This window comes from Amblyomma mixtum, chromosome 5 (genome assembly GCF_055824585.1).
Source record: "Amblyomma mixtum isolate Tamu chromosome 5, ASM5582458v1, whole genome shotgun sequence".
NCBI lineage: Eukaryota > Metazoa > Arthropoda > Arachnida > Ixodida > Ixodidae > Amblyomma > Amblyomma mixtum.
The window spans coordinates 57,414,616-57,435,155 of NC_143016.1; the positions used below are offsets into that span (position 1 = coordinate 57,414,616).

The 20,540-nt window shown below is 45.4% G+C and overlaps 1 protein-coding gene across 1 annotated transcript in view; it reads left to right on the top strand.

Annotated features, from left to right (window-relative positions):
• The first annotated feature begins 2,896 nt into the window (after positions 1 to 2,896).
• Positions 2,897 to 20,540, top strand: part of LOC149342278 (uncharacterized) — a 37,275-nt gene continuing 19,631 nt past the window's right edge. Inside the window, exons 1-3 of the mRNA XM_089546773.1 lie at positions 2,897 to 2,902; positions 15,224 to 15,302; positions 19,110 to 19,250. Coding sequence (XP_089402899.1) covers positions 2,897 to 2,902; positions 15,224 to 15,302; positions 19,110 to 19,250 — 226 coding nt within the window. The remainder of the gene's footprint in view (positions 2,903 to 15,223; positions 15,303 to 19,109; positions 19,251 to 20,540) is intronic.

Consider the following 20,540-nt stretch of genomic DNA (forward strand, 5'->3'; position numbering starts at 1 on the left):
AGTGCGTATCTCGGCTTCAAGCTATAGAAAACAGTTTAAGAGAGGTTTTTTTATGCTCTGGCCACAGATTCTTGACAGTTTTCTTACTATCTGGACACGCGCACTGCCTTGTTTGCTACGCGAGGTGTTTGCCGGGCTTGGTCTAGTTTTTTTTTTCTTTTAGTGGCCCGTCATATTGACACGTGGATTAGAGGTAGAAGAAGAAACAGAGCGCAATCGGTGGAAGTAGACGACGCTGAAGTGTAGGTCCGTTTTTCTGGTGCCTTCGTTCCCTTGTTCAGGTCCCGGTGCCCTCGTTCCGCCACTGCAGCTCCCTTTCAGTGTAACAACTGTTGCAATATAAGCTTACATGAAGTGAGCGCTTCTACTAGTCAGTTTATTCGCTTTAGTCCATTTCCACCACGCTTTCTCTACCACGAATGAGTAAAAGCACTGGTTTTCATCTACTCTGCAAAATAAAAAAGGGCCGCCGCGGAGGCTCAGTAGTTATGACGCTGGGCTGCTGTCCCGAAAGACGCGAGTTTGATCCCGGCCGCGAGGGTCGAATTTCGATAGAGGCGAAATTCTACAGGCCCGTGTACTGTGTCATGTCAGCGCACGTTAAACAACCCCACGTGGCCGACATTTCCGGAGCCCTTCAATACGGCGTCCCTCATAGCCTGAGTCGCTTTGGGACGTCAAATAAATAAAAAAGATATTGGCTCCCAAAAGGAGCTTCCGAACCATCGTCAACGACGATGCGCGTGTCCTCGAATATGTGCCTTGTTGGGCCACGTGAGAAAATTGAATTGGAGTCGATGTGCATATCGCGGTTGAGGATCGGAGCACTTAAGGCCATCGCTATAAGTTCGCAGCCCGACGGTCGAGAAACCTCCTTTCCATAAGCACAGCTGGTTACAAGACCTTGACAGAAGTCATAAATGGGCTGCCGTGGCAGCTGCCAAATAACAGTATAGTAGATGCGAGGTTCGATAACTGTACTGCACAGCGTTTCATCATTTCAAGCTTCAAGCTCGGCCACGGTTAGTAATTGTGAGGAGGAGAGGAATTTGCAAGGTAACGGCGTCGTCGGGCTAACTGCGCACATTGCTGCTCGAATTCGATCACACTCAGCGTTGCAATTAAGACAAGGAGGAGGCCGTGAGGAAAAGAAATGCGGATGCGGTCCTCTAAAAGTCGCGTCCAGCTATCGGGGACATGGCTGCCCAGTTATGTGGCGACCACCCGTGATTACGTTCAGATAAAATTGGGCTGCCCCGGATGTCAAATTAGCGTGTCAGTTAGTTCGATCTTCATAACAAGCGGCCGCACAAGATCACGTGTTGTCTTAAGATCAGTAATGGCACCAGCTACTACAACTTTGTAAACAAGAGATTTAGGAGATATTTGTCTTTATCTTGATGATTTTTTTTTCACTGCTACAGACTTGCTACAAACTGGACTAGTGGAGAGGAATATACACTTTCATTAAATCAGGCAAATAGAACCTGCCTCAACTTGCTTGAGTGATGCATCTGACGTTTTCGACGCTACTTAAGTGTTATTAAATATCGCCGCCACCAGAAGTTTTGGCATGATATGGCGGCAGGTCCTGATAGGTAATATGTTTTCTCAGAACACATGACACAAATATCATAGGGCGCAACTTTGTGAAAAGCATAACAATTATCGTAGTTGCGACAGCAAATCGCAGGACGATTCCTTCGCAAACGTCTTGGGTACCTAAGAGTAATTCGACAACCGGTGAAGGCAAAGCAGAATCAACCTGTCACGCACTACGACGTGATGTTCTCAACTTATTTTCAGCTTTATCTTAGGGTTCATTACGCGAATTATTCAAGTGATGACTCATACGCTTACAACCAATTTCGCTGAGAGCGTTGTCAACATAAGAATCGGGGCTCCGAATACCAGACATCTTAAGCTAATGCGCAAAACTGGCATACGCAGCTGCTGTAATTTCGACAACTGAACGTACTCTAAACGACAGGCAAAGAGGATCCGACGGTGTAATAGACGAGTTGAACTAGCCAAGGCTGTCAAGAGCCTGTCCATGATCCCCATTATTTTTTCAGCAGGCTGCAGCAACAGAAGTCACATTGGGAGCTTCAAGGCGGGGGCCCTGTTGTCCAGACTGCATCTGCGAATAGAGAGCGGCGTTCATTCACAACGCTATCGAAGCTTAAATCCGCAGCGTTGTTCGACAGGCTCTTTAACATTAATGTCGTGACAACACACTCTGCACAGTCATCATGGGAGACAGCATGCTACGCATCGCGCAGATGCTCCTATGCTGTATTAAGTTTGAAGAGAGGACTAGCAAACCTGCAAGCATTAGTGCTATGCCCACATTGTCAGCAGTTATCTATCTGGAAGAAAACGAGGGGTAAGGGCTTAGCACGAAATTGGTATGGCACGGCTTTCAATTCGGATCGGCAAGTCAAGCTAGCCTACAAGATCACTCTATCTGTCAAATATCACGACTCGCTCATGAGACCTGTGCCATATCTATGCAAAGACATTTCCAGGCGGACTGAAGTAGGATTATAAGTGGCTTAGGGTATAGGTTGTATGATGCGCAACGGGTAATGACTTTCACACAAGGAAAGTTAGGGGGCCTCCACAGCGCCCGCGGTGTAGTATTCTTCAGTTAGCAGCAGTTTATCACGCCACGCGGGCAACCTGCATTTTAGCATTCAAACACAGCGCCTGTTTTTCCGAAATGTCGCAACTCCGAAACGGCGCAGTGTAGGACTGAATCCGCGGATATCGCTGCGGTTTAGTTCACGCAAATGCTCGAAATATTAGAGGGAGCTGAAGCCACAGTTCCACAACTCACATTAATCCACATGAAGCACACGACGGGACGCCTCCTCCGCCGGCCGGCAAGGCAGCTATGGCGGTAAGCCCTTGCCGAGGGATGTGGTGGTCTCCAGTGCAATTTTTTATCCCTAGAACAGAGATGGCGAGAGTTGCAAACCAAAGAAACGAGCTATCAGGTGACAAATTCTTACACAGACTCACAGAAGGGGACCTTATGGATTTCACGGAGCGTCCACCGAGCAGTGACTTTTCCTCTTCACAACTACGAAGAGCACGCGCTCTTCGATCTTCATCAAAAACTGGCTTGCTCGACGATGATGATGGTGATGTCCTCGGGTTTAATGGCGCATGGCCACATCTCAAGTGCTTCATCTTCGCTGTTTCAGCAAAACCATGCCCTTGTTGTCCCTTTTTTGGCATGGCATATATCCACGGAGCATGATACTCGACGGTTTGGTTTTGAGTGTCAAGGAACATGAATGGAGAGGTGTAAAAGTGTCATAGAGATAGATATAAATAAAAGGAATATAAAACAGAAGTGTTAGAAAGTCGCATGTTTTTTTAAAAATAAAGAATAACAAATCAATATTACGAAATAATTTAGCTTGAAGCACAGGTAAGCTAATCTGCCAGCTGCCCAAAGCGCCAACCTTCATCAGTTCGCTTCATGAAGTAAGATGCTCACAAACTTGATTGAACCCATTACCCTTAGCGTTTACACCGAAAGACAAAAGAGCAGGAACAGACAGAGGGGAAAATCTGTGAGGAGAGTATATAAATGGATTCAAATTCTCCGAATGATTCGCGAAAGTTTTTTCGTTGTTAACCCGCACGCGCATCAATAAAAATTCAGGCTAGCGTTCTGCATGGTAAGACAGTTATTGACACCTCTCAATGTAAATAGTTGCGTGAGTGTGTATGTTGTAGAGAAAAAATAGGATATGATATTTTGATATTACAGTTTTCTACTATTTTGATAGCTGCAATCAATTTTGTTCTTGCGAGCAAAAAAAAATTACCTGTGTTTGTGTCAATGGGAAGCTAACATCTTGGCTTTTTTTGAGGCCTGGATATACAGTTGGGCAGGAAAGCATCTGTTTTGAACCTAAATGATCAGTGGCGACAGAAAGGGCCAGCATCGGACCTGTATCGGGTCGCACAACCGGGGCAACGATGAAGGCGGTCGCTCTCTTACAACGAGTAAAAGCTGTTTACTATGGGGAAACCATTTGCACATTAAGGTGCCTGGTGTTTTTCCTGTACGTAGGGAAGCGAGAAAATGCAAATACTTTTTCACCCAGTAAGTGACGTTCTCCGATACCAGCAAACCGTACACAGAGCTGGCTTACGTACGCCGGGATCTGCGGGAATAAAATATTTTGAAACGACTGCGTAATTAGCTCCCTCCAAAAGCTTCACGCTGAGCACTTGATGCCGGTATAGTAAGATTTTCTTCAGTGCCTAGATACTAGAAATTCTAGAGGCCCGTGTACTGTGCGATGTCAGTGCACGTTAAAGAACCCCAGGTGGTCGAAATTTCCGGAGCCCTCCACTACGGCGTCTCCCATAGCCTTAGTCGCTTTGGGACGTTAAACCCCATAAACAACAACTAAAAGGTGCCCCCTTAGACGTCAGGGCCCTCACGTGAAACACCACCGCGCTCTTTCTTCGGCTAAAGATTCCCGTGGAGCACATGATGAACCAAGAAGTGCACACCACTCGAAAGGTAAATTTTTTACCTCCCAAATAAGATTAAATAAGATTCGGTGAAACAGCGGAAGAGGCGTCCCTCTGCCTGAGCCCGAGTTCACACATGCTACTCTCGGCCGCGAAGACCGCATTTCAATCGAAGTGAAATACACAAAATACGCGGTTTGCGCGATTTCGGTGCGCAGTAAAGAACCACGGGCGGTCCAAACCAATCCGGAGATCTCGATTATATTGTCAGTCACAGCCCATGTGCAGCTTAGGGACTTTAAGCATCATATTCGACATGCCGTGGTGGCATATTGACTTTGGTGTTCGGAATGCGGCGGTGGCGGCATTTCGATAGAGGCGAAATAGAAAAACTCCGATGTGCTGTGTGATTTGAGAGCAGGTTAGAGAAGCCCAAATGTTCAAAATTTATCAAGAGTCCCTCGCTGCGTCACCCATCAGATCCCACGTGCACTTTCAGGACATTAAAAACTCACATACCACATCGCATACCCGATACCACAATGTCACGTGGCTGAGTTGACGGAACAGAGTTTAAATATTTACTAGATAGAAAGCTGGCGGCTCTGCATTTCATATACCAAGGAAGCACACAGAAGAAGGAAAAACGTTCTTTCAGATTAACATCTGGTGGCTTTCACGCTCTACCACCAGATGTTAATCTGTTAAGCCATCAGATCTTAATCTGAAAGAACGTTTTTCCTTCTTCTCTGTTCTTCCTTGGTATATGAAGTGCAGAGCCGCCAGCTTTCTCTCTAGTAAATAGTTAAACTCTGTGCCGTCAACTCAGCCACGTGACAATGTGGTATCGGAATTGCGATGTGGTATGTGAGTTTTTAATGTCCTGAAAGTGCACGTGGGATCTGATGGGTGACGCAGCGAGGGACTCTTGATAAATTTTGAACATTTGGGCTTCTCTAACCTGCTCTCACATCAGACAGCACATCGGAGTTTTTCTATTTCGCCTGTATCGAAATGCCGCCACCGCCGCATTCCGAACACCAAAGTCAATATGCCACCACGGCATGTCGAATATGATGCTTAAAGTCCCTAAGCTGCTCATGGGCTGTGACTGACAATATAATCGAGATCTCCGGATTAGTTTTGACCGCCCGTGGTTCTTTACTGCGCACCGACATCGCGCAAACCGCGTATTTTGTGTATTTCACTTCGATTGAAATGCGGTCTTCGCGGCCGAGAGTAGCACGTGTGAACTCGGGCTAAGGCAGAGGAACGCCTCATCCGCTGTTTCACCGAATCTTATTTAATGTTATTTGAGGGATAAAAATTTACCTTTCGAGTGGTGTGCACTTCTTGGTTCATCATGTGCTGCACGGGAATCTTTTTCCGAAGAAACAGAGCACGGTGGTGTTTCACGTCAGGGCCATGACGTCTAAGGCGGCACCTTTGATTTTCTAGGCACCGAAGAAACTCCTGCTATACCGGCATCAAGTGCTCAGCGTGAAGCTTTTGGAGGGAGCTGATTGCGCAGTCGTTTCAAAATATTTTATTCCCGCAGATCGCGGCGTACGTAAGCCAGCTCTGTGTACGGTTTGCTGGTATCGGAGAACGTCACTTACTGGGTGAAAAAGTATTTGCATTTTCTCGCTTCCCTACGTACAGGAAAAACACCAGGCACCTTAATGTGCAAATGGTTTCCCCATAGTAAACAGCTTTTACTCGTTGTAAGAGAGCGACCGCCTTCATCGTTGCCCCGGTTGTGCGCCCCGAAACACGTCCGAGGCTGGCCCTTTCTGTCGCCACTGATCATTTAGGTTCAAAACAGATGCTTTCCTGCCCAACTGTATATCCAGGCCTCAAAAAAGCCAAGATGTTAGTTTCCCAATGACACAAACAAAGGTTTTTTTTTTTGGCCCCATGAACAAAATTGATTGCAGCTATCAAAATAGTAGAAAATTGTAATATCAAAATATCATATCCTATTTTTTCTCCCCCACATATACACTCACGCCACTCTTTACATTGAGAGGTGTCAATAACGGTCTTACCATGCAGAATGCTAGCCTGAATTTGTATTGATGCGCGTGCGGGTTAACAACGAAAAAACTTTCGCGAATCGTTCGGAGAATTTGAATCCATTGATATACTCTCCTCACAGATTTTCCCCTCTCTCTGTTCCTGCTCTTTTGTCTTTCGGTGTAAACGCTAAGGGTAATGGGTTCAATCAAGTTTGTGAGCATCTTCTTACTTCAAGAAGCGAACTGATTAAGGTTGGCGCTTTTGGCAGCTGGCAGATTAGCTTACCTGTGCTTCAAGCTAAATTATTTCGTAATATTGATTTGTTATTCTTTATTTTTAAAAAACATGCGACTTTCTAACACTTCTGTTTTATATTCCTTTTATTTATATCTATCTCTATGACACTTTTACACTTCTTCAATCATGTTCCTCGACACTCAGAACCAAATCGTCGAGTATCATGCTCTGTGGATATATGCCATGCCAAAAAAGGGACAACAATGGCATGGTTTTGCTGAAACAGCGAAGATGAAGCACTTGAGATGTGGCCATGCGCCATTAAACCCGAGGACATCACCATCATCATCGTCAAGCAAGCCAGTTTTTGATGAAGATCGAAGAGCGCGTGCTCTTCGTAGTTGTGAAGAGGAAAAGTCACTGCTCGGTGGATGCTCCGTGAAATCCATAAGATCCCCTTCTGTGAGTCTGTGTAAGAATTTGTCACCTGGTAGCTCGTTTGTTTGGTTTGCAACTCTCGCCATCTCAGTTCTAGGGATAAAAAAATTGCACTGGAGACCACCACATCCCTTGGCAAGGGCTTACCGCCATAGCTGCCTTGTCGGCCGGCGGAGGAGGCGTCCCGTCGTGTGCTTCCTGTGGATTGGTGTGAGTTGTGGAACTGTGGCTTCAGCTCCCTCTAATATTTCGAGCATTTGCGTGAACTAAACCGCAGCGATATCCGCGGATTCAGTCCTACACTGCGCCGTTTCGGAGTTGCGACATTGCGGAAAAACAGGCGCTGTGTTTGAATGCTAAAATGCAGGTTGCCCGTGTGGCGTGATAAACTGCTGCTAACTGAAGAATACTACACCGCGGGCGCTGTGGAGGCCCCCTAACTTTCCTTGTGTGAAAGTCATTGCCCGTTGCGCATCATGCAACCTATACCCTAAGCCATTTATAATCCTACTTCAGTCCACCTGGAAATGTCTTTTCATAGATATGGCACAGGTCTCATGAGCGAGTCGTGATATTTGACAGGTAGAGTGATCTTGTACGCTAGCTTGACTTGCCGATCCGAATTGAAAGCCGTGCCATACCAATTTCGTGCTAAGCCCTTACCCCTCGTTTTCTTCCAGATAGATAACTGCTGACAATGTGGGCATAGCACTAATGCTTGCAGGTTTGCTAGTCCTCTCTTCAAACTTAATACAGCATAGGTGCATCTGCGCGATGCGTAGCATGCTGTCTCCCATGATGACTGTGCAGAGTGTGTTGTCACGACATTAATGTTAAAGAGCCTGTCGAACAACGCTGCTGATTTAAGCTTCGATAGCGTTGTGAATGAACGCCGCTCTCTATTCGCAGATGCAGTCTGGACAACAGGGCCCCCGCCTTGAAGCTCCCAATGTGACTGCTGTTGCTGCAGCCTGCTGAAAAAATAATGGGGATCATGGACAGGCTCTTGACACCCTTGGCTAGTTCAACTCGTCTATTACACCGTCGGATCCTATTTGCCTGTCCTTTGGAGTACGTTCAGTTCTCGAAATTACAGCAGCTGCGTATGCCAGTTTTGCGCATTAGCTTAAGATGTCTGGTATTTGGAGCTCCGATTGTTATGTTGACAACGCTATCAGCGAAATTGGTTGTAAGCGTATGAGTCATCACTTGAATAATTCGCGTAATGAACCCTAAGATAAAGCTGAAAATAAGTTGAGAACATCACGTCGTAGTGCGTGACAGGTTGATTCTGCTTTGGCTTCACCGATTGTCGAATTACTCTTAGGTACCCAAGACGTTTGCGAAGGAATCGTCCTGCGATTTGCTGTCGCAACTACGATAATTGTTATGCTTTTCACAAAGTTGCGCCCTATGATATTTGTGTCATGTGTTCTGAGAAAACATATTACCTATCAAGACCTGCCGCAATATCATGCCAAAACTTCTGGTGGCGGCGATATTTAATAACACTTAAGTAGCGTCGAAAACGTCAGATGCATCACTCAAGCAAGTTGAGGCAGGTTCTATTTGCCTGAGTTAATGGAAGTGTATACTCCTCTCCACTAGTCCAGTCTGTAGCAAGTCTGTAGCAGTGAAAAAAAAATCATCAAGATAAAGACAAATATCTCCTAAATCTCTTGTTTACAAAGTTGTAGTAGCTGGCGCCATTACTGATCTTAAGACAACACGTGATCTTGTGCGGGCGCTTGTTATGAAGATCGAACTAACTGACACGCTAATTTGACATCCAGGGCAGCCCAATCCTATCTGAACGTAATCACGGGTGGTCGCCACATAACTGGGCAGCCATGTCCCCGATAGCTGGACGCGACTTTTAGAGGACCGCATCCGCATTTCTTTTCCTCACGGCCTCCTCCTTGTCTTAATTGCAACGCTGAGTGTGATCGAATTCGAGCAGATATGTGCGCAGTTAGCCCTACGAGGCCGTTACCTTGCAAATTCCTCTCCTCCTCACAATTACTAAGCGGGGCCGAGCTTGAAGCTTGAACAGATGAAACGCTGCGCAGTACAGTTATCGAACCTCGCATCTGCTATACTGTTCTTTGGCAGCTGCCACGGCAGCCCATTTATGACTTCTGTCAAGGTCTTGTAACCAGCTGTGCTTATGGGAAGCAGGTTTCTCGACCGTCGGGCTGCAAACTTATAGCGGTGGCCTTAAGCGCTCCAATCCTCAACCGCGATATGAACATGGACTCGAATTCAATTTGGTCACGTGGCCCCACAAGGCACATATTCGAGGACACACGCGTCGTTGTTGACGATGGTTCACAAGCTCCTTTTGTGAGCCAATATCTTTTTTTATTTGTTTGACGTCCCAAAGCGACTCAGTCAATGAGGGACGCCGTATTGAAGGGCTCCGGAAATTTCGAACACCTGGGGTTCTTTAACGTGCGCCGCCGCGGTGGCTTAGTGGCTATGGTGCTCGGCTGCTGTCCCGAAAGACGCGGGTTCGATCCCGGCCGCGGCGGTTGAATTTCTTTGGAGGAGAAATTCGAGGCCCGTGTACTGTGCGATGTCAGTGCACGTTAAAGAACCCCAGGTGGTCGAAATTTGCGGAGCCCTCCACTACGGCGTCTCTCATAACCTTAGTCGCTTTGGGACGTTAAACCCGATAAAACCAAAACCAAACTTTAACGTGCGCTGACATGACACAGTACACGGGCCTGTAGAATTTTGCCTCTATCGAAATTTGACCGTCGCGGCCGGGATCAAACTCGCGTCTTTCGGGACAGCAGCCCAGCGCCATAACTACTGAGCCTCCGCGGCGGCCCTTTTTTATTTTGCAGAGTAGATGAAAACCAGTGCTTTTACTCATTCGTGGTAGACAAAGCGTGGTGGAAACGGACTAAAGCGAAGAAACGGACTAGTAGAAGCGCTCACTTCATGTAAGCTTATATTGCAACAGTTGTTACACTGAAAGGGAGCTGCAGTGGCGGAACGAGGGCACCGGGACCTGAACAAGGGAACGAAGGCACCAGAAAAACGGACCTACACTTCAGCGTCGTCTACTTCCACCGATTGCGCTCTGTTTCTTCTACCTCTAATCCATGTGTCAATATGACGGGCCACTAAAAGAAAAAAAAAAACTAGGCCAAGCCCGGCAAACACCTCGCGTAGCCAACAAGGCAGTGCGCGTGTCCAGATAGTAGGAAAACTCAAGAATCTGTGGCCAGAGCATAAAAAAACCTCTCTTAAACTGTTTTCTATAGCTTGAAGCCGAGATACGCACTCGCTAAGAAATGGAACTCATTTTTGGGAAAGAATATTTGATCGTAAACTAACGTAGGTAACGTTAGTGATCTCAATGATTGGTTTGGTTTATGGGGTTTTAACATCCGAAAGCGACTAAGGCTATGAGAGACGCGGTAGTGGAGGGCCCCGGAAATTTCGAGCCCCTGGAGTTCTTTAACGTGCACTGACATCGCACAGTACACGGGCCTCTAGAATTTCTCCTCCAAAGAAATTCAACCGTCGCGGCCGGGATCGAACCCGCGTCTTTTTGGTCAGCAGCCGAGCACCATAACCGCTGAGCCACATGAGATTGCTGTCCAGCTGTTCTTTATATCTGATGACAGTGCTTGAAAAAGCAGCGGTTCATTTCCGCGAAGAATGGTGGAGAGCAAGACCTCTGAATGAATTCGAATAATCGCACGTTTTCTAGTGTTCTTTGAGTGTTATGACAACTCCAACCTTCTTCAGCCGATAGGACAGTTTGTAACAATACGGCCCAATAGCCACCTTCTTTCGCTCTAAAGCTAAAGAACACTTCAACTCATGCGATAGTGTTTCTATAGAATTCATCCAGCGATCATGCTTTGCACCTTTGCTCTTCTATATACACCTGTAATTTTTATTTCCCGGTCTTCATTTTCAGAGATAAAAACGGCTAGCCAGAAAAATAATGGAAGCTCTTCCCATTTGTATCACTAAGAATGCCTCCCACAGTCGCCATAAGTGTTTTCTCAAAGTAAGTTACATTTATAGTGAGTGCCTATTACGGCTTATTGTGACTGAAAAAAGTTCAGGGACACATTTATTTCATTGGTCAGAACTCTTTTATGGTTTTCTTTCTTTTTGAACGCGTCCACTGCCTCGTTGGCAAGGTGCTATGTTTGCCGGGTTTTGTCTTTTGCTGCTAAAGGTCCGTCAGGTGCACATTCTGCTTTTCCTGCTATTTTACTGTCGCCGCCGCCAACACGAGCGAAATCTTGTATGTCACTATAGCAACAAAATGTACATCAGCGGCTAGCTCAGAATCATGATATGGAATGCGGCTAATGTACTAGATCAAATTGCTTCAAATTGCATGCTATGTTTGTGGGAAAGGTCTCACTTGTTCAATCAACATGCGTCGGATTGAAAAGTCTTCTTAGTTGACCTCAGTTCCCGGAAAGTTTTTCACGCTTCAGCTTTCTTTTGACCTAACAACTATTTTGCAGATAGAGCGCCCATAGGACAAGATGCTTCAAGCTGATGTTCTGCAAAAATCAAAGAAATGATTGCTAATATTTTGTACATCATTCTTAATGTTCAAATTACTTCTGAGACAAACTTTTGCTCAGCCGTTTAAGCTTGTCTGAAAACCAAAAAACCGTTCATTCTGTTTCAAACCTCACTGTATTAAAAAAAACGTGATTAGTCGGAGGAAGAGAAGCAAAAATACTTGTGGGATGTATATATCATTCATTGAACTTGCCATGGTCCTGAGGTACCCTATAATGCAAAAACGCATTTTACGTACTTACATGCACCAAAGTTGTTCAAATGTTCAGTGTTGGGGCCCTTCCTGAGGATCCTTATACTCTCACCTGATATCTACAGTTTACACACTTTAAAAGCTGAGGCCAAAGGCAGATAACTTTGACATTACCATGGTGGAATGAACGTCTTGCTGTTAAAAAAAAATTGACAAATTCTCTAAGGATATCTGCATAGACAATAGTTGCACTTTGCGCCGGAGATCACCATCTGGTGTCACCCCACACGCCGCTTTCCGTTGCCGGAGAACTCGCCTTCACGACACCCTTAGTAACGTTGCCCATATAGAGCAGACAGTTTCTGATATCTATAATAGGGACTGAACTCTAGCCGCAAAACTTTGAGAGAGAGCTTTCCAAGCTATTGTCCTGGCAACATGGGGGACCCTAGCCATTGCCATCTGGTTGTTCATGAATGTGGTAAGGTTCACACGATTGTATATGTGGCCGGGCAGCAGAGACTGCCCTAGAAAACGTGCCACCTCGGGTCACATCTACCAAGTGGTTTGTGGTTGGCAGCTATGTGCAAGGCGTATCACTCTTTCTTTTCTTTCGTTTAACAACCACGGAAAAATTACCTTAGAGTGACATAGATTCCATTGGACATTTAAAACATTGTCTTGATGATTGTCGAATACCAAACCGCAGTAATGTTTTCGTCCAGCTACACTTAGCTGTCAAATTCAGCTGACCAGAACGTACGTAGTGGGTATATTCTCTATACTTTGAAACACTTTAATAGTAGCAATAATCACGGCTTAATAAACTTGCTCCGAATTCTGATTATTGCGCAATGTTGTGACCTGCTGCACTTGCCCTGGATAATTCGATAAGTAATGTGAAAATGTATTGTAAGGCGCAACTGAAGTGTTCTATGTTCTGCCGGAAACGGAAGGAAATAGCGCGTTAAACATTATTCTTCCTTTGGTGATCCTCTTATCGTGCATATAAATTTAAATATTCGGGCCACCAAGGCGAAGAAGCAAATCTGTCATGCAATTATTTCAAAACAAGATAACCGGTATTCAAGAAGCATGACAGGAAAAACTATAGCTAGAACGTGAAGCGCTTCAAGGTACGCAGTGTTGTGGAGCACTGTATGTGTGCGCATACCTTGTTGCTTGCATGCCTGCGCTCATCAACCCCCACCTGTTTTTTTTCCTTTCAGGAAGGACTCATAATATTAGAAGATATTTCAAGCATAACAGTGAGCCGGTGATAGGATGGAACTCTAGAAGTCATTCGATGACTTTCCCGGCTATCTCCAGGTGGAAACTGCTCCGAATACAAAACTGCAGTGCTTTCCTGACAATTGTAGGATCTCTGCTCACAGTGAAACAGCGCACTCTCAACGTTGGAGACTGGGCTCACGTATCATGGGCTGCATTGGTCCCTCAGGTGATGTATTATGGAATGTAGCAGAAGGTAGAAGAAAGGTAAGAAGTACGGCCACGATTTCCGTTGAATGCTGCAGCAGGTTTTCCAGAAAATACTGCAGGTCTTGAAGATAATGTTATCGGAATCATACCCATTTCACTGAAGCTTTTTTTGTCAGCGCAGCTACTACAACTTCTTAGATGAGTAGAAATCGCTTTCTCTCCTCTTAGTTGTTGTTTTCGGTCATGTTTTTAAGCTGTGCCTTGGTAACAATTTACAGCTCATCATTACGTGTGTTATAGTTTTTGGGAATCATTAAGGAGTCTGTTCTTCTCAAAGAAGATTTTTCGTTTTCTCATCTCTTGCAGGTACAGTTGAAAGAAGACCGTCGGGGGTTCATACAAACAAGCAAATGCACAATCGGGTTATGGAAACTCATCAATAAATTTCGCATTTAGGTCCTGTGCGGTTACCGATCGACGACTAGCTGCTGCGCGTCGATTTACTAACGCAACCTATCGGGCACGTTGTACGTGCCTTCGCGCTTTAGATTCCGATGTTGCCGTGCTCAGCATGACAAAAATGGAAATGTACATGCTGCGCGTCGATTTTCTAACGCACCCTATCGGGCACGTTGTACGTGCCTTCGCGCTTTAGATTCCGATGTTGCTGTCCTCAGGATGACAAAAATGGAAATGTACATGACGTTTCACTCTTTTTTTTTCTGCGTAATGAGCAATTCAAAGCATCATTTGGAGCCTTGGATATGAAAAACGGTGATTTTAAGAACAAAATGTTGGCTAAAATTTGCGCATTTGAGCAACGCATTTAGTAGCAGTTAATGCTTTTCGAGCTCATTACGCGGACACGCATTGCTACATGTTGACTACGTGCATTGTCTTGCATTCGTGGTTTTGATGGTATGTTTTCTACTGGTATGTACCATGGTTAACCAAAGCTGCGTCTTTTTTTTTTCACAGCTGTAAAAAGTAAGTGCACTGAATTATCAGACTTTTTGTTCAGTACAGCTGCATAAGCCTTCCTTCGAAGAAACCTTTTCTGAGCTGCCATTTAATGTATGAAGTGTGGTGAGACCCCACGAGAGACTTGACACAAACTGGACATGAACAGCGAGGTCGTTTCAAACAGTTAACAGCAATCGGTAAAAAAAAAGTACATCTAGAAGCTTCATTGTTGCGCATGTTGAGGAGAAAAACTTCTGAGGTGCTCGGCATGACTGGGAAATTCAAGAATTGCACGTTCTATAAGTTAAACATGGAAGTGAACTGCGCTGGATACCATAGAGGTGCAAGCTGTTATAACACTCGGTTCTGTGCAACCAAATGAGTGCCTTCGATATCTTGCACAAAAGAGCATGGACGCATGTCAGTGAGTAGCTAGAGTTTCCTGAAGTCATCAAATTTCATCGCCATCGAAAGTAGATATGCATGTGATCTTTGTCTATATGTTACCCAACCGGTCAGAACATCGGAGATGTCGGCCTTGGCACCAAACCACCATCTAATGTAGGGCCCCATAGAATCCTTATCTGCCACTGCAGTAAGTGGCACTGAAATTCCATATAGCGGGCTTAAATAAACATTTGCATGTAAGTTTCTAAAATACAATATTCGTGGGTTACGAGCAGAACCAGGGTGATGGTGAAAACGACGGGTTTGAGGTGCGACTTACCGTCTCTAATGTCTGACTGCGGTATCTTAATATCACAACGACGCCTTCTGGCAATTACATAAATTTTTAGAGCTGCTTGAGGTCCAAGTAACGTCGGATAATCTTTCATGATACCTCTCTTTCTTCGTGTTTCAATGCAGTTAGTAGTACATTTGAATCACGTGCTGCTGATTTTTTCTACAGAAACTGTACCAACAACGACGACGACTACGACTACAGGTACTAATCTCTAAAGGGTTGAGAATTGGGCGAGTTTGTTCGAATTCATACTGCTGTGGGACCGCAAGGACAGTGACGAAGACAGAGTGACGACAACACAAGTGCTCACTTGTGTTGTCTTCACTCTGTCTCCGTCCCTGTCCTTGTGGTGCCACAGCAGTATGAGCACTAATCTCTGTTATCAAACTTAATTGAATTTTGTACCTAATTTGCCTTTGTACCTCAACTTCGTTGATGGTGTTGCTGATAATGATAATGTCACAGCAAATTTCTTTATTGATCTCAGTGACTAAATGCATAATTTCTTCTCGAAGGACGCTGGAAATAAAGAAAAGATAGCTCAGGTACTGGCATTCGGAATTCGCAAAATGAGAAGCAATTCGCCATTAGCTAGTGTTCAGCAAAGCTGATATTCATTAATATACAGAGGACTATGAGTGTGCAATGACAGAAGTGAATGTGAAAGGCAACTCTGTTAGAGTCAAATGAAAGGTATGCCTCGTCACTGAAATACACATTGCACTGAATACACAAGTGGACATTGATTTCAAAATTTGAGGAAAGCTGCAAGAAGGATGGAGGAGGGATTGAAGAAATGGCACGTGTGGAGCCAGAGACAAACCGGCTGCATTGTGTTTCTGCTTTCGTACTACCAGCAGCGCATCTACGATAGCGCTTATTCACACACTTGTTCAGCGGCCGTTCCGCACAAGAGGCAGTGAGTCAAGGCTATGTTGCGTCCCATTTTGCTATCCCCACATAGAGAGAGTCCTACAAAGAGTATATAGCACTTACAACTGCCCTTAGACGATTTTTCTTTGCTTAAAAAGCTCTCCACTATTGACAGGTTGCGGTGACTTCGAGCGTAGGCGCATGGCGTAGGTCTTATACTATTAGTCTTTGCATTACAGGCCTGCTGTGTCTATTCTAGTTTAATGATTGCCGGCTCATGCAGTGGTCGTGAAAACTGTCTAAATTCATTTGTGCAAATATAAGAGGCAACGTCCCAAGCTCAGTTCTCTTCCATCAACACAGTAATTTTTAACCACAAACTCTCAGCTGAGTCGGATTACAGTCTACGATAAATTCCATTTTCACTAGTATTGGGCGCACTGCCGGGCAGGACTCCTGCTCTTCTTAGGCAATCATACATGTGCCTTTCTGTAGCATGTTATCTGAATGTCGGACGTCCACCGAGAGTGAGGCGGTTAAGGCACATTTTTTCACAGCCGAATATTCTTGTTATTATTTAAAATAACGAACTGCATAATCTGCAACAGATAGCCTTTGATAACACTTAAGCCTAGACGTAACTGCAGCGCGAACAAAACAAATACATAGGGAAAGAACGTACTCAAAACACGGACAAAAGCTGCTTGTCTTGAGTGTTCTTTCCTAGTGTGTTTGTTTTGTTCGCGCAACAGTTATGTCTGAGATAAGCAACCAACTTGGCGAAAACTTCGTGTTACTAAAGCACGTAAGCAGTTTGGTCTTTCACGCAGTTAACCAGAGTGCTAAAATAGAATGCACATAAAAACTGCAGAATTGTCTGAGTCACAGGTACACAATTCGAGGCAGAAGTGGTGATTTAAAGATAACGAAGATAAAGACTCGGTATTTGCCCTTTAAAGAAATCAAGAACTAAACCTGGCCGTAAAATGCACTGAAGACTGTTGCGATGGTTCTCCATGCGAGCACGTCCCAGTGTTTTATCGCTGGCGAATGAATTCCTTCGATATCTTGCTCGCGAATAATATGCCACAAGGAATATAAGTGTTGTATAAGAAACAATCACTCGGAGCTTTTGTATATACGTTCACTAACAATGATATGCTGCAGAGCTTCGTCGGCCCCGCAACTTCGGATGGCCTTAGTGAAGAGATGCTTAGAACCCTTGAGTATGGCGTTGGGTCGCACATATCGATGGGCGTCGTATCAGCACCCGAGGCAGGAGGAGGAACAACTTTATTTTAAAAGAAGAACAAAAGGTCCTCAAGGGTAGGCTTCTACTTGTCCAAGAGTCCACGGGCCGGGGCCTCACAGAGAGTTCCGTCCCGTAGCCATGTTTGGCCAGCTGGTTGAGCCGATCGCAGAGCGGCTTCCCATGAGGAAGGGGATGGGGAGAACTGCTATGGGTGTGGGGCATAGCGATGAAGGAGGTATTATGACATCTACCAGTTTGTCTTCAGTTGCCTCCAGACCGGACTGTATTTTGAATCTTGTGTGCGGTGAGGTGGTTGGAGGGTGGAGCGGCTGCTTTTGTAAATGTTGAGGATTTGGCGGAATGTGAGTAGAGCTCGCGAGGTTTCTTTCGTGGACTTGGGTGTCCGATCTTCCGTGGCCTTGAGGGATAGTTAACGAGCCAGCGCATGAACGCGCCGATTACCGAGGATCGAGGCATGTCCAGGAAGCGTATTCGCCAACTGCAGCCTGTACAGCCACAAGGCTTGAAACCACGGTGAATTCATCACGGTGACTGAAGATTGTCACAACGGCTTACCTAAAAGGGATAATAATCCTCTTAAATGGCGTTATATGCCACTAAGCATCACGATTTGCGACCTAAAAGGGAAAAAATGGAAAAAAATGAAATTAAAAAAAACAATAAAATTACAGTACAGAGAGCGGAGTCGAACGGCCGACCTTCCATACGCAACACGTGCCTCTAATCCACTGCGCCATAGCGGCGATGTCAAGCCGTCGTTGTGAATGAATATTTATAACCAGCCTTAATGTGGCCGCTACCTGCCGGTGGGCGGCGCTGTCATCGCTGGCTGTACCGGCTGCATTTGGCGAACACGCGTCCAGGAACCCACGTTAGGGATACCTCTTGGGTAAGCGTGTGTCCTAACGTTAATACTGATTTTAACAGCAAAACTGCCTGGCGTTTGGCTTCTCTTGCTCGAAGCTCGGGATATTCCGCCCTCTGCTTGTGCATAACTTCGGTATTTCTCACGCGGTATCGTTTTGGGACCCTTCAGCGGGTTGGGGTAATCTGTACATATCAGTTTGAAGACATGGCCAATTTTCTCTGTATTTTATTTTGTCGTCATTTATGTTATTTTTTAAACCTAAGAGGACACGCAAATCCTCCTTTTAACAAAATATACCGAACGGTCATCTGTGCTTGAGGGGTAGTGCGCCTGACTTGTGACCCAAGGCGCAGTGGTTTGAGTCCCGGCTGGGTCACTTTTATGCCAGCGCAGTTGCTTTTCTTTCTTTAGAGGCACTAAGCAATAATGGCCCTGCCGACTTATGACGAACTGAGTAATGATGTGTTCACTGTTGTACTGTCTTATCATTGTGGGGTGCTTGCAATTTTACTCACGTGAAGCCATGTGAGGTCACATCACTACCCTCTCGACCTATCCGGTTTTTCTTGTCACAATACCCTTTCTCGAGAAAAAAAAAGAATGAGTACATATCGCACAAGACGGACTCTCTCTCGCGCGTGATTTTGAGAAACCAACACTGAATATTTAGAAAAATACCAGTTCAGGGTAAATACTTAAAGGTGTTCACACTGCTCCTTAAGTGGGGTGAAATATTTTGGCCGTCCTCAGTTTTTCACCTTTAGGCGCACTTTGTAAGGAAAAAAGTTATACTGTTAAAATAGAGAGCTATTCAACTTCTAGCTCATACTGAGTTGTATACAAACATTCTATGTGGGTCTCCGGATTCCGTAACGTTTGCCAGTGGTATAATTTTGCTCCATGCCTCATGTGCATTTAATCACTCGGCTTTATTATCTCCGAAAAGATGCGAGCAAAAATTGTTTGCCTAATGTTTCTTACTTTGGTTATTCAGCCACGCCGTTGTACTGTCAAATCACTGCACCGACCAAATCAGAGGTAGCCACTGCCGACCGGAACGTGTTTCTACCTCCTGATGGGCTGTGCGACATCTTGATCCTGTGGATAGGCCAACATAGTGCCGGTAATTACGAAGGTAAGAAGAAAACTGCTGACTGTTTCTTCTCTGTCAGGATCTGTCTCTCACAATGCAACCAAGGGCAACCTGAGCTGAGGTCCCCAGTCGTTTCGCACCATTCCCTGTAGAGACAGATGTTCGGAACAGTAGTCAGCAGTACCTGCAACATCATCTGCTAGGTCATGCCTGTATTAGCGTCCATGCTCTGCCGAGGCCACAGATAGCACTCGCCGCCTTGAGTATGCCAGGATAAGGGCACCCTGATTTTAAACGCTCTAAATAGCGTGTTCCCTTCGGCCAAATCTCTCATCGTTCTGTATCGTTTTCGTCGCAACCAGAGTGCGGATTAAAGGCTGCTTCGAGCAAAAGATGAAATCGATCACAGCACCGCTAGCCCATTGCTGTTTTCGGTTCACGGTGCAGAAGAAATGTACGCAGCTTTCTGGATCCAGTAGCTGAATATTTTTTTTCGGCTTGGCCTCAAACCCGATATGAACGCAAGAGGAACAGTGCTGCATCTGTTAAGGAAACCACGCTGTCAAGCATACAGGAAGGCTGGTGCGAATTGATCAGCTCAAAGTATAAGCATTGCTATGCAACAGTTTGAGGGAAACCAGCAAGGTGATGTGTAATAAAGGTGAGGAAAAAATTAAAAAACAGTCTGTTCAACACTGCAGGGCTTCATTTCTTCTCACGTTGGCCTTCATCTTCATACACATTGCACAAATATTCGAGCTTTCTTGTTTAGAGAGAGTTCTTTAGAAAGAGTTCTTTCTCGTCTCGAGGACTCTCATCATGGCCGGGTGGCAGCTAACGGAGTCGGCTGAGGTCAGCCGGGCACGACCGTGGACTCCGTCATAACACTGCCAACTGCAACACTGTTATTCATCAAAAGTCTTGAGCAGGGATGCGATATTGTTGTAGCTTTTCTCTCTTGACTCAAGAGCACGGTGGGATATCTTTGAGTGTGTTTCACTGCTAGCTCAGAAAGGGGACAACTTGCTTCGAGTGACACACCATGATGATGAGTGGTGACTATGCCGTGAGTTCAAGAGAAATCACTTGCATTTTTATCTCTGCTAAAAACCTCCCTAACTATCACCTTTCCTTTCGTGGGGCCAAACGTCAAAAAAACAGGTGACGTTACCTGGTACGTCCCCTCCAAATCCTTTAAAAATTCAGGGGGCACTTTGACTGTCCAAAGTGCGTAGAGGCGTAGGCGTTTTCCGCACCACTTTGACTGCTTCTGTGGCACTGGTGGCGTCACATGTAATTGAGTGCTAATTACTAAGTGACGACAAATCACTA